Consider the following 16,747-nt stretch of genomic DNA (forward strand, 5'->3'; position numbering starts at 1 on the left):
CTCTTAGGCTTAAGCAGTACAGTAGATTCAAGGGATAAAATTATATAAATTACAGTCGTTTTGTGATTATTTCTGTCTAAAGGTGGAGCTCCTCTATAAAGGAGGGTGATCATTAAAGGAAGAACTGAGAGACAACTCTGCATAATTATTTTTTCCTGTCTTATAAGTCCCTTTAGTCCTCATTTTTCCAGTCATGAAATGTCTATTTAGTAATTTTTCTTCATGTGACATGCAAGAGTGCTTTATCTTGCCTTACAGCATCATTCTAAATGAACCACCCAGCACTATTTGATTCTTCACCTTTAACAATAAACACATGCATCTCAGACTTCTTCAGCCCACAGAAAAACTCATTACACAGTATCCTGCTAAACTTGATCCAGAGAAGTGGATAAAAGTCATTACCCTCCTGTCTGTCCCATTCCAGTTATCCCTATTTCCCTGCTGTCATCTCCTCCACTTACATTCTGAAAATATAAATATCTAATTTAGGAAGGTTATTATATAATTTTTTTTGGTACATATAAGGGAATCTTGAGAGAAAACTTCACCAGGAATCTAAAAGGAAAACCTATTGCTTGGGAGTTTTGATAAGGGTAAGTCACACGAACTGTCAGCTTGAAGCACATAAATGGTTTATACCTTTGGAAGGAAAAAACCCACTATGTCCTAGCTAACAATTTATTGAATTAATTGATCCAAAACAATGAGCTTTCTATTAAATGTTAAAATTTCTTCTAATATGTATCTTATTAGATTGCAAGCTCTGGTCTGTATACACGGACAAGTATTATACCTGTGTCCTGGAGATACAATGGTAGTCTACTGGAAAAGTTATAGGCTATGGTTAGAAGTGAAAAGAACGCCTTCCCAGAGAAAAATGCAGCTGCAACTGTGCATGTATGAGGGGTATGAACAGCGCAAATGGTTGGCTTTGGTTTATCCACTTAATAGGCTGAAGGGCAAATGTTTTCTGTTTGGTCTGAGCCCACAACAGCTACTGTTTTCCCTGGCAAAGTGAACAGCTCTGATCTGCTGCAGCAGGGACTCAGGCAGGCTGGGGCTGAGCTGCTCTTCTCTTTTGGGTCCTAAAGTTCCATGGAAAGGCACATAGCAGAGGATGGATGCAGTATTCCCCCAGGAATACTGCAGGCCACAGGAAGCCCTGTGTGAGGCTCCCAGGTGGTGGGAGAGCTGTCTACAGGTCCCCCTTCACATCTGCAGAAGACAGAGTCCATGTCCAAAAAGCCTTCTCTGCAATAAACCATGGGATACAGCAATCCCCAGTTTCTGATTTACATCAATACAGCTTTGATGACAATGGAGATACCTTGGCTTCAAAACTGAGTGCTTTGACAGAAGATCTTTACTAGAAGTAGTAAGATAGATTTTACATTTTATGTTGCTACTGTACAGTGCATTCACTAAACAGTACATTTAGAAAATCTAGTTCAAGAATAGTTTTAACTTTGAAATAGTACCAATTACACTGCAAAAATGCAATTACTAGAGGTCTGTTGCTACAAACTGTAAACTTCCTTTTAGACAGTATTTGTTTATGTATATTTTACAACAACCAATATTTATATAAATGTTTTAAATTAAATCAGACATCATACAGTCCTTACATTTTATGCTTTGAACTGCAAAACCATGGCATGGTTTTGTCATTGTTACAGCAGAGCCAGTCTGGTATTTCAGATCAAACATGGTATGTAGTCCAGATGTGTTAGCTGTCACTCTGTGAGTAAACACTTCTGATGGACAGTGTGTTAACAACAGATTATTACTCATGATGTTGCATGATGGTTACAAAAAGTTAGCCTGAGTGTCAGAGATAACACCAGTGAGAACTGCTGGTGGAAGTGATGCAGACTGGTATGTTTACAGTGATTTCTGTCATGTGCCTCCCCCATTTACTCTTCAAGGGAGAATCAAATACGATTTGAACACCTCCCCATACGGACTATGGTGGAAGCATGGAGCCATTTGATCTGAGGGGCAGGACTCATACTAAATATTAAATTCATAATTGTGCAGTTAAACCATTAAATACATGCAGGTTTGCCTGAAGTGCTAAGCACATTAATTTACATTGTCATTTATGTGCCCTTTTAAGAGGATACTTGTGAGGTGTCGTAGATTAACAGATGTTAAATGACAAAATGTTTATCAGTCCATACAACAAAGGCAGTACAAGAAATAGTATCTGCAATTTAAGTCTCTCTTTGCACAGGCAGACCTCACTCTGGGCCAGAAGAGACTCTTTCAAGACAGGATCACCATTTATCTTCTATAAACATTCAACCATCAGTTTCCCTTCCGTCACAGGGAGAAGGGGAATCCAACTGCTAACAAGGTACTGTGCCTTTGTATCCTTGGCACACTTCTGGAAAAACAGGATGGAGGGATAAGGCATGGCATGCAGATCTGCAAATTCCAGCCATCGTGCAGTGGGCACCTTCTGTTGTGCATGTACAGCCCAAACAAAACCAGCCCTGTTAGACCTGTGCTTGCTTCATGTGAGGTCAAGCCTGGTTGTGCCTGCACTTTGCTCCTCCAGCTGGAAGCAGTGGCAGCAGAAGCTTTGCTGGCAGTGGCAAAGGTTTATAACAAGTGACAGAAGTGCCAAGGCAAAGGTCAGTAGTCCTGGCCAGGTGTGAAAGGCCCGTTTTCTCTAGTCTGGTTAGACCTGAGTTAACGGAGAACTGTTAGCAGAGATCCCCAGGCTGCCCTCATGGTCATGACTTCTGGCTGCTGAGCTGAATACAAGAAATTTCAAAATACTTTTCCCCCACACACACACTTGTTAAGATATGACTGTTTTGATACTCTGCTCCACTTGTCACTCCTGACAACTGACAATAACAAGCAGTATCTCATGTGCAATTATGTGGCTGCCAAAGACCTGGAGTCCCAAGGCTAGATGTGTTACACCACAGAGAATTACAGGTGATTATATAAAGAATTGCACATTCATATGCTAACAAGTATCATGAGACATGCATGAGAAGAGAAGATGACACCAGTCTATTTTCCTCACCCTTATCTGTCACTATACAATGTAAAATCTGACTGGCAGGATTCAGCATCCTTGGGACCACCCAGCAGCTCAGGCTACTTGGGTCTGATCTAAGATCACAATCCAAATTCTTACAGAACATTTTTATTTTTCCTCAATTCAACAACTCACAGAAAAGATAAGGTTGTGTATGAAATGTGGTTAAGGAAGCTGCCCCCCTTTTTTTTACTGAAGACATGTTTCCTAGAACAAAATGGGACTTGGAAATTTCAAGCCACTTTCAGTATTATCGTACACAAAACAAAAAAACATAAACGTACCCAGCTATTCCACCTGAGAAAACACAAACTCCCTAAACGTTACAAACACACAGTTTCAAAATTTATTATGCCACTGTATCACCTCAGGCTAATCTTCACAATATCACTGCCTCTAATTGAACCACACTGATTTATGCCAACTGTAGAGATAGTTAGTCCATCCTCAATGCCATAAATTATAATTCTTAGATTTTTCCAAAATAGTAACAGATCTAGAAAACTGCAGGAAGCATAAAGTCCACTGACTAGCATATCAGGGATTAATTTTATTCTTCAAAATTGCAGCAATGTATGCTTCTGGTTATGGAGGTGTGCCAGCAGTGCTACAATTAGGGTTGTGCTGTCACTTCAATTATAAACCCAATTTTTTGAGGGTTTACTAAAACTCCAGATTAAAAAGAAAAGCTTGCTGCAGGCTGAAATGTTTTTGTACAAGATCTCAGCCAGGGGATAACTTGTTTCCAACACTCTGAAAAAAATAATCAGGTGCTTCAAAGGTTAGAATTTAAATGTGTTTGAAGAGAAAAAACATTAAAAAAAGAACATTTAGTTATGAATTCTCAGTGCAAAGCAAGTTGCTTCCTGGTTCCTATCAGAAAGGCTATGCAAAAACATGGCTGCAGATTATGCAAGCAGAGAAGAGGAATAAGGATGACAAAATTCCAAATGTTTGGGTGCTTGGTGTTGTTTTTTTTCTTCTTTTTTAACAAGCAACAAGCAATTTGGCAACTGGGATTGGCCAGATCAAATGAAGAGACAGCAACCTACAAACTGTAAGGATGGAGGAACAAACCACCCTTTCTAGAAGTGAAAAGTAGGGCAAAGACCACAAGGACAACATAGCCTTCCTTCACTTGAGTGAGGGGTGAGCCAGAGGTGTGACACTTTTCACATGTGCACACTCTGTTCCATGGTGTTGACAGCGAGTGTCAACACACCTCAGGCTAAGCTTAAACCAAAAATAATATAATGGAAGATGTACAAAGCTGAGTGTGGGCTGCAAAACTGAAGTGAGCAGACAGTTTTATACTGCCATGATTATCTTGCCATGAGTATCTGAAAACACTGCATCTGAATACATCCCAGCTAAATTTGCATCCTCACTCCTGACTGGAGTGTGGGCACACTGTCCAAGGCTGAAGACCATTAGTTACACAGAGAAATGGTATCACACATTGCACAGTCGTGGTTTCTCCATTCTGCTTTACTCTCTTCTACAAACACTTCTTACAGAGAAGGGATATCTTTTGCCCTGAAAATTTATTCCTTGATCTCTCATGCTGGCAGGCTGGTGACACTGACACCTCTTTGCTATTGAAAGTACTATAAAACATAACCATGCAATACAAACAGACCCTTGTTTCTGCATCTCTTGCAGTTTAGAAAATTCCAGGTCCCACACATTCATTTTTGCCAAATTGGCAGTTGCTAGGAAGCAAAAGAAAAATGCTGGCAATGGTTCTGTGAGACTGGGGAACATGCAGGCAGTTTTCCTGCAGCACAGGAAACAGACAGGAATTTTCAAGTGACTTTCCAGGCCAGAGACATCCAGGGATGTCTACTAATAAGGAAACCAAAGTAACTTCAAGGGGATGATGGGGATGGGCTAAACATCATAATGATGCAGCTTTTGTAATGCATTTAAATTGGACACCTTGAGTTACTTACCTACTGTAGCTGAAGTGACTACAGAGGCAGTGCAGTTAGTTAAACACTGGTTTAACTGCACATCTAACACTGCACAGCAGAAACAAGCTTTTAAAGGGGCAGTAGCCAGCCTGAGCTGAAACACAGAGAGAAATTGCAACTTTTCCACTAAAGACTCCCTCAATACATGAGAAACAGTTTAAAAACTGCTCAGAAAATAAACCAATGCTACACTGCTGCCACACTTTAGCAGTACTTTCTCTTCTTTCAGAGAGGGAAACAGCACCAAGCAGAGCCTTTCAGAAACCTGCAAGGTTAAAGGTATACCAATAAATGGAGAGGTCAAAAGCCTATTTTTACAGAGCACCAAGCCTAGCTATTTATTGCTTTGTACTTTTGGGAGAGGGGGTTGTAAAAAAAAAAATTCTCATACCAAGACACAAGATCAAACAACTGTATTGACTGCTGTTTTCTGAAATATTCTTCTCATACAACAATAAAAAATTGCATGGGCAACTGCACTGGGGAGCAAGTGAAGTGCAACAGGATTTTGCCCACTAAAGCCAAGAGCAGTGTATCACAGAGGGGAATTCTTGTAACGTAAAATATACAACTTAAACATAGAAAAAATTATTCTAAGTTCCCATTATATATGCAGTACACAATGTACTTTGATCACACCATACAGTAATTGATTATACTCAGCCCTCTACCAGCAGGAGCCTTCATTCCAGCTGCCTGATTTTTGCAAGAAGGTCCATCAGGGCTCTCAAAGGCAACCACAAGCTTCACACTCTGCAACAGCTGAGATTTTGCTCAGGGTGTTTAAGGATCTGCAGAATTATTTTTCCCCTCTCTCCACTTCCTCCATGGTGCTCATTTATAGTAAAATAGGGAAAATGCTGTTGGCAAGAAGATATAAGAATGATTTCCTTCTCTTGCTGCTTTGATGATTCCCCTTAGGGGACACAGAACAAAGAAAATCAACACTGGCGGTAGCGGGAAAGATCCAAAAGTCTCTTTTAGGGCAAAGGACACAGGTTGTGAAACAGCTCTTCTTCTGCATCTATTCAATACAATTCAGTTGTAAACTCCATGTACCTCACTACAGCTCCTTTCTTGTCACTGCAGTGCCTGATGCCTCCTGCAACAGGGCATCACACAACCTCTGCTTCTGACAGCAAACACATACACACAAAGAGAGTAATTCCCCCACTCCCCCAATAAATGGAGAGTTAACTACAGAAGAAAATTAGGGGAATTTTTTTCCTTAAAGAAGTACCAATATTGTCTCAAATTCAGTGATGTTTGTAGAAATTCACCAAGAATTGCTGTCTCTAGTGAAACTTTAACATTTTAACTCTACAAACATGGAATATCTTTCTTAATCCAGGCTTAAGCTGGCAAACTAATACAGGTCATTTTGCAAAAAAAGCAGCAAATATCTGAAGTACACGTTGTTTTCTTGTTAGTTCTTGACCAGAAGACACTGCCTAACACATAACACATGGCAAGCTGATTGAGGAAGCAGAGTGATTCGTGGAACCCCCAGTCTCAGAGTTCTGTATTTGCCACACTTCAGGAAAACTAAAGCCTGGAAATTCAGGAAGGCTGCTTGCTGGACTTTCAGCTCCGTGACCTGTATGCAGAAATACTGTACCACAGCTGACTTGTGAAACCTGGGATTATTTACTAGATACATTGTACAGCACAAGTCCCTTCCAAAAATAAAAGGAAAAATTGGTTCGGGAACTGTCAGCCTTTTGAGTACCAACATCACCAACACAATTCTCATTCAACTAGTTACACCAGGATAGGCCAGGTTGGGATGGAATATGCTGCACACGGTTCCTGATTCTTTTTGGTCCTCAGTGAGATGCACTGGCATAATTTAAAGTAGGCCTCCATAAGGTCAGAAATGGATAAAATATTTCTTAGCAATTTTCAAAACCAAAGATGCCTGATCCAAGACTTTTCACAAGTTTTGAGAAGAACCAAAGCTGACTAAAAGGCTGATCGATACAACAGTGGTGACTCAGACACCCCACTTAATTTAGAGTGCTATAAATGCAGAATGAATAATTTAACTGGGAAACTCATGCCCTCATGTCTCTTTGTGTGTGTGCACATACACACAAGCATGTTTACACACATCAAAAATGAGTCCAAGACACAGGGCTACTTGACAAACAAAAGAATATTCATGTTTTGACAAAATACTACTTCGCTTTTACTGGCATGTAAGACCAGGCTGCACTAGGCATATTTTAGCAATAATGATCAAAGCACAGGCTTTCCCTGAAGATTAATGACTGGCTAAGAGGATAGTTTGAGGTCTGTTTACCCCAGCTGGTCCTTAATTCCCAGGAAAAGCATCTGCAAGGCTTATTATTGCTATAAACTTAAGATGGAGGGAGGGGTTTATGCTGTTTCAAATGATATGTACGACGACTTTTTAGAGACTTAATGTCTTGTATATTAACCAGACTGCTTAACCCATCTCTTAAAGAACTATTCATCTTGAAAGTAAATAACTTCAAACTTCCGTAGCCGTGCATTCCATGTGAGCTCTGCAAACTCCTTTACAACCAATTCATTACCCCCCCCCCGCCTCTATGGCAAGTGAGGAAAGAGATACACAAGGATCATTTCACTCCTCATTGAAATACAGCTACATCTGGGTGGAGAATGAAAGCTATTTAACAGCACACAGCACTCCTACGTAATGTTTAGGACAGAAAGCAAAGAATATCATATTTACTTCAAACTGAAGAGGATTTAGCTACACAGAAAGCAACTGCTTGACTGAACAGAAGCTAATGTGTAACCCTCTTGGAAAATATGCATGTGGTTTGTCAGACAGATTGTGAATCTCTTATCCACACTCCTGAACAGCTACTCAAAGGAATAATTTCCCTGATTTAATGGAGGAACAGTTCCAGTTTGAGTAAGTAGTTTCCAACCTGAATCTTATTTATCACAGTGGTCACAAATGTTATGGGTCACCAGAAGTTCCCAAAAGCCTGCACTCAAGTTAGAAATCTTACTGCTTGAAATGTTATTCCTTAAAATACATAGAATTCTCAGTTACGAACTTGCATCTTAAAATACAAAAAAAATTTGAACAGCAAAGATAAAATGCTAAGCTTACATTCACATCAAATTCTGGATTATAAATAGTAACTGATCCAAAGAGGGTCTATAGATTTTAAGTTCTGGTAATGTGGCAACCGACTGACAGGTTAGATTCAAATCTTGAAGGTGTTTCATTTAATTGTATATACGTTAGCAATCATGTTTAGACTTGAGCTAGGCTATATACTATACTTTCCTGTATGTTTTCCCACAGACATACTCTAAACAACAACAAAACAAGTTGTTTTTAGCATCATTATGAAAAAAAAGAAAAACAAAACTGGATGTTCCAAATTAAGCATGTGATTCAAACAGTCTCTTTACAGAGGATGAATAAACCCAACAGGATTAATTTATTAAGACTCCGATGATCGAAAGCCTACTCACAACTAGCAAAAATATTCACGGTCTTGAATGGGATTTGCCTAAGACAAACCTGTGTCCTAAAAATATTTTACCTTTTCTTGCACAAATAAAGCTGTTTTGCTATGTAGAGCAAGGTTCAGAAAAGTATGCAATAGTTTTGCAACCAAAAAACTCTTCTTTGCTTTCATCCTTCCAAATTTTCCACATCTATCACTGTTTTAAGAAGATAGGTATAATAATTAAGACACCCTCACTCTAGGTCTCTAGATTCTTCATTATCAGTTTGTAAGGTAGTGAGTAGGCTAAATAAACAAAAACAACCCAATAGAAAATGACGTAACAATGTATTTTTAACTATTTATTCTCATTATCTGAAATAAAGCTCTTAAAAATGCATTAAACTTCCTCAAGTACAGTTTCACTTTGGAAAGGTGTGATTTTAGAAAGATCCAAAGACTTTTGGGAAACCAAATTTCAACGTTTGAATTTATGTGTGTCTAGATCCTTTCCTATAATTAAAAGGGCCTTTCAAACTGTGAGCCCATGGGCTTTCTGTAGCTATTAGGAACAATCTTCTCTGTGACAACTTTCAGCTTGCTCCAACATATCTCCTAAATGAAGGCATCCATAAATGGAAAAGCAGCTGACCTCATTTTTGCAGGTAGGTGTGATGCAAACCAGCAGAGCAGCCTGGTTGTTAGACACCCATACCTATATTTATCAGGAAAACCCTCCCTGGACATTGAGCAGGGCCACTGCCTGAGCATGACAAGACACAAGTAACAAGTCCTAAGTATCTGATGCATTACCAGTCACGCACACAACTGTGGAGACACCAAAGGCAGCAGCAGAACTCCCCTGGCACATGCTGTCTCAGCTGTTTACTTTCATGCACACAGCAGGGTGGCAGGATAGCAAAACTACAGCTTTTGTTTCTGAAAAATGCTGATTTTTGTTTTTATAAACATACCATGTTTATGAGAGATGCCGGGTAGGTTGACATTATATATTAGCACATCATTGTCTGATCTTACAACTCATCACTTTGCTCATTTCCTGGTTTATGCATATATAATGAATCCATCTAGCTGCCTTTTTTTTTTTTTTAATTTGACCCTGTATAGCTGAGCCATTTTCTCTGGCTTCAGATTCCCTCCAGATGTCCTGACTAGTCCAAATCTACATAATTTTGTGAGAGAATATCTATGATATTGTGATGCTCTTTTTTCGGGATTACTTTTTTTTTCCCATTTTTACTACTGATATGTTTTTTTAATAAAGTCTATTGGCTTCATATTCCACTATTTCAGACTTCTTCATACGTATGAGCTCAGAGGGTACTACATGAGAACACGAGAAAGCAAAGATAAGATTATAGAGAGATCCCAACAATATAACTGAAATAAAATGACCTGGTAATCCAAACAAGATTCAGACAAAGATATTCAGCAAGATAACCCACTGAGTAACACATATTTGATACCTAAGTCTTCACTGCCCTTCAGCTTCTATTGCATCAGGTGTATCACCTATATCTGTATAAAGTTAATACAAAGTGATGCCAAGACAGGCTCCAGCGTACAAAGAAAGGCACCAGAAAAGCAGCGACTTCACTGCTTTGAAGCAGGTTAGTGTGGGATCCCAATACAATTCAGGCTGCAGAACTGCTTAGGGAACATGATGTCAGCAACGTTTCAAAACACAATCCTATCCTAAATTTCAGAAATTACTGCAACTTTCTAAACACATTTGACAAAGCATCTCTAAACCCAGTAGTTTCACAGATGTTCCTGGATGTATAAACTGATTTGTAGTGGTTTTATCGTACGTCCGGGTGTGTTTAGATGAAAACAACTGCCTGGCTGTCAGTGTGAGCAACAGTCTCTGGCAAAAAAATTTCAATTTAAAAGATCTCACTAACAGCATAACCCTACTTCTGTCCTTTAAAATAACTGCACTCGACAAATCAGATCACAAAAAACTCAACAACAAAAAACCCAGATAAACAGGAAAAAAATCATATTAATATGGTTTTAAACACTCTGGTTTATATATTAAACACAGTATTTTAAAAATCTAATTGTGTTTTTTCCTCAACAAGAATTTAGCACTGCTCTTGCTCCACAGTCAATACCAGTTTATTAGAAGGATAAAGAAGGCAGGAACAGTTCTTCAGGTCCTGTTACAGGATTTCTCCTAATACAAATAAAATTGCATCCATGACTTCAGCACAAATACCTTTTACTCCTAGGAATTCATACCTGAATTCATACCTCAATTATACCTGAATCCACCAAAATGCATTTGCAATTTTGGAACTTATTTATAATGAATCAGGCTCCAATTTCTGCCTCAAGTGGCTAAGTTACAACTTATTTGAGCTTAGATATCCCACCAAGCTCTTAGATATTTTTAAAGCAAGCACTATTTTAGAAAACTGAATTGCAGAGAACAGTTTAATTTACTTTGAAAATACATGACTTTTACTGAAAATAATAGAATTATCATCCAATCAAATAATGCATATATGTCCAAAAGAATAGAACTTTACCTGTGAGACTTTATATACATCATGCTATATCAGAATTTTTTAGATACTAGATACAATAATAGTTAAGTGCTAACAGCTTCTATGACTATGACATCTGTATTCTACCACTATGAAAGCACAATCCTATTTATGATTATGCTTTAAGAAAGTGAAAAAAAGCAAAACAATTTTATGCAATAAACTTATTTCACTTAGTTATCATTTATTCTAAGGGGATATTCTGACACAAATCCACAGTATTCTTTTTGATCCAACTACTGTAATTATAGAATATTTATCTGTGTGAGGATAGAAAAACATCAAGAATAAAATCAATTTTATTATGAAAAATTGCATGTAAACCTATTCTAAAACTTAGCTTCTTACTGATATCAGATTCAAAAACATGCCAAACCATGAGGATAATACACTTACATTTGATCTCTGTTAATTTATCAGTTCTTTATCCAAACAGTCTTTACTAAAGACAGTTAGTTCACTACTTTGTTCATCTACTGTACCTATTATAGTTATTTGCAAATGAAGGACCAGAAAGTACATTTATCTATATGTTATTTACAAGCACCTTCAATGTGCTTCCAACGTAATATATCATCAGTGCAGCCTTTGATTTAATTGTTGCCGTCACTCATTCCTGTGCACTAACACATGTAGGAGTTCCAAACGCCAAAATATTCCTGCCTTTTTTTTTTTTTGTGCTACATACCAGATTTTGTAACCTGTGTCAAGCTACCTCCAATGCTTACAACTTGTGAACAGAGGCCAACAATGAGCCTCCCCAGACACTAAATCATAATCTTCATGTTTTTCGTATTTCACATTCTAGCCACAGTTTCAACATCCATACCCCGTGACATTAGGGAAGGATAAATCAAGGAGGATGACAGCTCCCTTGTAGAGACTGGTACGGCCCTGGGATCTGCCACACCCAACACCCACAGCTTCTGCCAGATGTCTCCGAGAGTTTTGCGGTGTTAACCCCTTCAGGAGTAACTGAGGGCTTTGTGCTGAACCTTTTCTAAGTAACTGCTCTTTCCTTTTTTTGTGGAAAGAGAGAAAAATACAACGTACCCTTAACCCAGAAACTTTTGACTAACTAAAAGATAGTGGGCTATCAGTGACAATTAGCAAATCAGTCCTTTTATTTCCTTAAAAACAGGAATTAGAAGTTAAGAGTTAGCACTATACAACATTCCTTCTTTCACACCATGCTGTGGTCCCATATGTTTATCTTAACATTTTTAAACAGTTTTATGTTCACCTCTTCAGACCTAGGACTCTGCTTTACCTTCTTGGAATCAGAATGCCCATTAACTGCCCTTCAGCCAAACAGACTATTCAGGCCTTAAATCAACAGGATTTCTAATCCAAAATCCGAATGATAAACTCCACAACTGCTTCTCTGGATTTGATCTGCCCTAGGGACATAAATTTGCATGCAATTTCTAAGTTTGTGAATAGTCCCTGGGCTTAAAGTTGCACATATGCTTAAGTACTTGGTTCGGTCTGGGTCTCAACCAGCTACTTGAAAATGAAAACAGAAGCCATGCAAAGAATAACATAGTAAAAAATAATTTTCCTCTGTAAATATTGTATGAAAGGAAAAAAAATGTAACAAAATATACTGAGTCTTAAAAGCACGTACTGACCCAACAGTAGGTAAACAGCAGTCTAAAAGTCATCAGCAAATATCAATGCATGCCACTTCACCTAAAGGGTAGAGTCAAATTTATTTAAAAATAATAATAATAAATGAGAACTGTATCCAAAATTACTTGTACACTATTGCAGGTAAAAGTATCTGTGGATATAAACAGCGAGGAACTGGTCACAGCTTTCAGAGTAAGACTGGCCCTTATTTTTCACCAAGTTTATTCTGTGGATTTGAAAGCAGCTTCCTAGACAATTTCATTTGTCTCTCCTGTGCAAAATGTGTTCATGTCTCCAGTTTCTGTGTGGCTTTTCACGAAAAGGTAACCCAGTAAAAAATAATGCGAGGCGAGCACTATTAACGAGGGTACTCATGACTACTGTACTTCCTAAAACTACTTCTGATTTGCTTTCCAATGGTTTAGGATTCAAGTTGAGCATCAGTATTTCTTTAAATATCTTAAAAAACGAAGAAATTACATTAAAGTAATATAGTTATTTCAGCTCTTGTTGAAAACAACTGCACAATAATCAGGGTTGAACTTAGGCAGAAAAAAATTAACATGCCTGCAACTATGCTTCATTTGGTGAACATGGCACTAAAGTAACTATCCATAGTTCGCAAGAAACAAACTTAAATACACTTTTTATAATTTAAAAGAATTGCTCATAAATATCAACACTGATGGGCTAAGGATTTGTTCTCATTTACAAACTTTTCAAGATAGAGAATTAACATTTCTTCTTGAGAAGGATTTTTCTCTCCAGTTTGTTCTTTATACACGTGTTCTATGAGTTAAAGGGTTAAGTAACCATTATATTCTAAAGAGCAAACTGTTTGCCTTAGGGCCATCTCCTCCTTACTCCTGATGAATTGCCTGACACTCCATGTATCATACATTACTTTTCACTAGGAAGCAGCATTTGGTTCCAGTCATGGTGTAAGAACTGACTTTGGAAGTATGAAGCAATATGGGAAAGACCAAAAAAACTGAAGTACATCATCATCTACTAAACAGTCTGTACTTAAATAGTGATGCATAAATTTATAAATAAGTTTGTTTGTACTCACAAAAGGGGCAAGAAGTATATTAAAAGAAATTTTATGCATATTAAGATGAATAGAAGACCAACTGTGAGAATCAATATTCTGAGTGACACTTTTCAGGACTAGAATGAAAGAAATGCTAATGTTCCTGAGGGCTTTGCACCAGAAGTGTTGGATGTAAGCTGAACACATGCACCTAAACCCCTGGCTCAACTCCCTCTGTGATCTTAGAAAAACCTGTTTGTAAGACACCAGAGGTTTCACGTGCAGCTCTCACTGTCAGTGCTTCACTGAATGATCAGTGGTGTGATCAGTGGACCTCCCTCTCTTCTGTGGATAGGAAAAGGAATGCTTCCTCACCACAGTGGTACAGCAAGGGTGAATTCACACACATTTATGAAGCAGTAGAGACTGGAGACGCCCTGGACTGAAGGGTATGCAAGGACTGAACATAAATTTTAATCAAAATACTACTGTTAGATGAAGGAAGTGGCCACTGTAACAATAGGTACCAAAACAGAGAGGAGAACGAATGCCTGTTTTGAACACACTACGTTCAAAACATCTGGATGGTGTAAAAGAAAAATAAAATTGCTTCTGCAAATTCCCCCCCTCTGGGGAACAGAGAAAGAAGCACACCGAGGTGACAGATCTGAGGGGAGATGGGAAGGACAGGAATAGATGGGGGCCAATGCAGAAGGGTACAGAGACTTCTCAAACAACAGTTGCCAGCAAACAGCTACAAAATCCATTTACAAAACAAAAGTCTGATCCCTCTCCAATTGCTTACTTAACAGTATGTTTAATGTTATCAATAAGCCCAGTGAGGTAAAGATCCAGTGTGTGAAGTTCCTTCAAAAGGCTCTGCCCTTTGAATCCTGTCATATTGCCACAATCATGGCTCTATGAGTTTTACTGCAGTTTTTTGATACATGTTGAAAAAAAACCCCAAAACCAGGCTGCATAGTTGGATAAGAAATGACAAAGGGCTTGCAAGTATGTGTGCACCACAGTTCATTTTTATGTCTTACAGTATGACTATCCAATTATTTCATTAAAGAGGACAAAAGGCATAGCAAAGATCCCCAATAAGTCAGCATTATCCTTTATGTGTGCTGAGTGAACCACGTGCCTGGAAGGCACATAATGAGAAATAATTAAATGAATACCATAATACAGAGTGTGATGGACTCAGATTGTCCAGGCACACACCATTTCTAACATAACAACATGGCTTTGCAGACTTTTCTTTTTCTTTTCCCTTCCCTCAAATGCACAACTTTCTGCATTAGCAAAATAGTAACATATTTGGGATGGTCTCTGGCATTCATAAATTGTCCAAAACTTACATCTGGTCTTCTTTCCCACCTAAGAATTCCCTTCATTGAAGACTTCCAAAGGTACCTTTGGCATCTTGACTTTGAACAATGGACTTTTGTGATTTATCTATTATAGGTTCTTCTCCAGCTCTAAGTTTGCACACATAGCTGACCAATTGCTGTGTTAGCTAAAATCCTTAAATCCTGCACATTTGTATTTTTGTTTTGCTATCCCAAATGAAATTAATATCAGTACCATTTATCTAATTACAATGGCTTAAAAATAGTGGAAAGGACGAAAAAAACTAGAATGAGGATAGGGACAGTCAGTCACTCAGCAGTTGAGGAAGTATCTTTTATTCACGTGAGACCGTAAGAGTCAGAGGATTGATTTTTTTTTGTTCTTGTTGTTGCCTTTTTTTTTAATAGAAGTATCCCTGAAAGATTAAAAAACACTTGCTATTTCAAAACTGCTCTTCAAAGCAGACATACAGCAACTGAAAAAATGACCAACTGAAGCACACATCAAATGAAATGGTGTAATTAAGACAATCTATTTCATGGATAAGCAGTTAAATTTTTGAAGGTAACACATGCTGATTTGGCTACAAGAAGAATTGCAAGAAGTGTTCCAGGAACAAATATATTAGGATGTAAAGGGGAAAAAAACAGATTAAAGCATTTTTGCACTTCTCTTGAGAGTTGCCTTTTTGGTTTGTAGAGATCCTTGTACAAAAGCATAAGTGGCATTCACCTATGAGTAATAAACGTACTCAGAAAGTTTGCTCAGGAGAGCTCAACCAGGTTCCAGATTCTTGTAGTTGAGAAAGAAAAGACACTCCCAAAACACAAGGTGTGATGTTTGAATGCAGGAGGAAAGCAACCTTAGACGTTAACTCATAACACAACAAAACAGTGCTTGTGTAACTCATTGAAAACTCCAGTGCCACAGCTAAATCTGAGAATTTACCTTAACTAGCAGAACGAGCAAAATGAAACTAGAGGGTCTTCCAGAAGGCATCTGATAGCAAGCCTGTAATATTGCCGTCAATTTGTCAGTGATTTCGTGTATACAAATGTATATTTCAATAGCTTCCTATGACCACAGAAACACTTCCCTTGCTGCTATCAAAGGCTTTACAAGGTAGCAATTAACCACCATCTAAATGCGCAACGCCTAAGCGTGCTAATAGAAAGGGCAAAGAATCGTGTCCTCTGGCAGTTACGAAATAGTAAACACACATGCACCAAAAAAAAAAAAAAAAAAGTCGAAAAGTTAGGCCCGAAGCCGGCTCGTCCCTTCCCGGGACGGGGCAGTTCCCGGGCAGGGGCCGCTCTCCCGCCCGCGCCTTTCGCCCTCCCGGGGCCGCTCCGTCCCCGCCGCCCCGCGAAGCCTTCGCGGCGCTGCCACGTGCGGCGGGCGGGGCGGTGCCGGGACAGAGCCCGGGCCCGGCCCTCTCGGAGGCTCCAGCGGCGCTTCCCGCCCTCCCAGCACCGCACAAGCCCGAGGTCCCGAAGCCGCCCGTGCGCCCGCTGGGAAGGTACTCACGGACTCCATGTCCCACGGGGCCACGAAGCACTCGACGCACGGGTCGGCCATGAGGCGGCCCGAGCTGGCGGCAGCGCCCGCCCCGCTCCCGGAGGGAGTGGTGCTGTCCCCCCGTTATTTAACGGCCGCCGCCCCGCGCC

General features: G+C 39.1%; 1 protein-coding gene across 1 annotated transcript in view; it reads right to left on the reverse strand.

Annotated features, from left to right (window-relative positions):
• Positions 1-16,706, reverse strand: part of BNC1 (basonuclin 1) — a 75,208-nt gene extending 58,502 nt beyond the window's left edge. Inside the window, exon 1 of the mRNA XM_027688148.1 lies at positions 16,608-16,706. Coding sequence (XP_027543949.1) covers positions 16,608-16,658 — 51 coding nt within the window. The 5' untranslated portion in view covers positions 16,659-16,706. The remainder of the gene's footprint in view (positions 1-16,607) is intronic.
• Positions 16,707-16,747: the final 41 nt, after the last annotated feature.

The sequence above is a fragment of the Neopelma chrysocephalum genome, unplaced genomic scaffold (genome assembly GCF_003984885.1).
Source record: "Neopelma chrysocephalum unplaced genomic scaffold, ASM398488v2 Primary Assembly neopelma1_75, whole genome shotgun sequence".
Classification (NCBI taxonomy): Eukaryota; Metazoa; Chordata; class Aves; order Passeriformes; family Pipridae; genus Neopelma; species Neopelma chrysocephalum.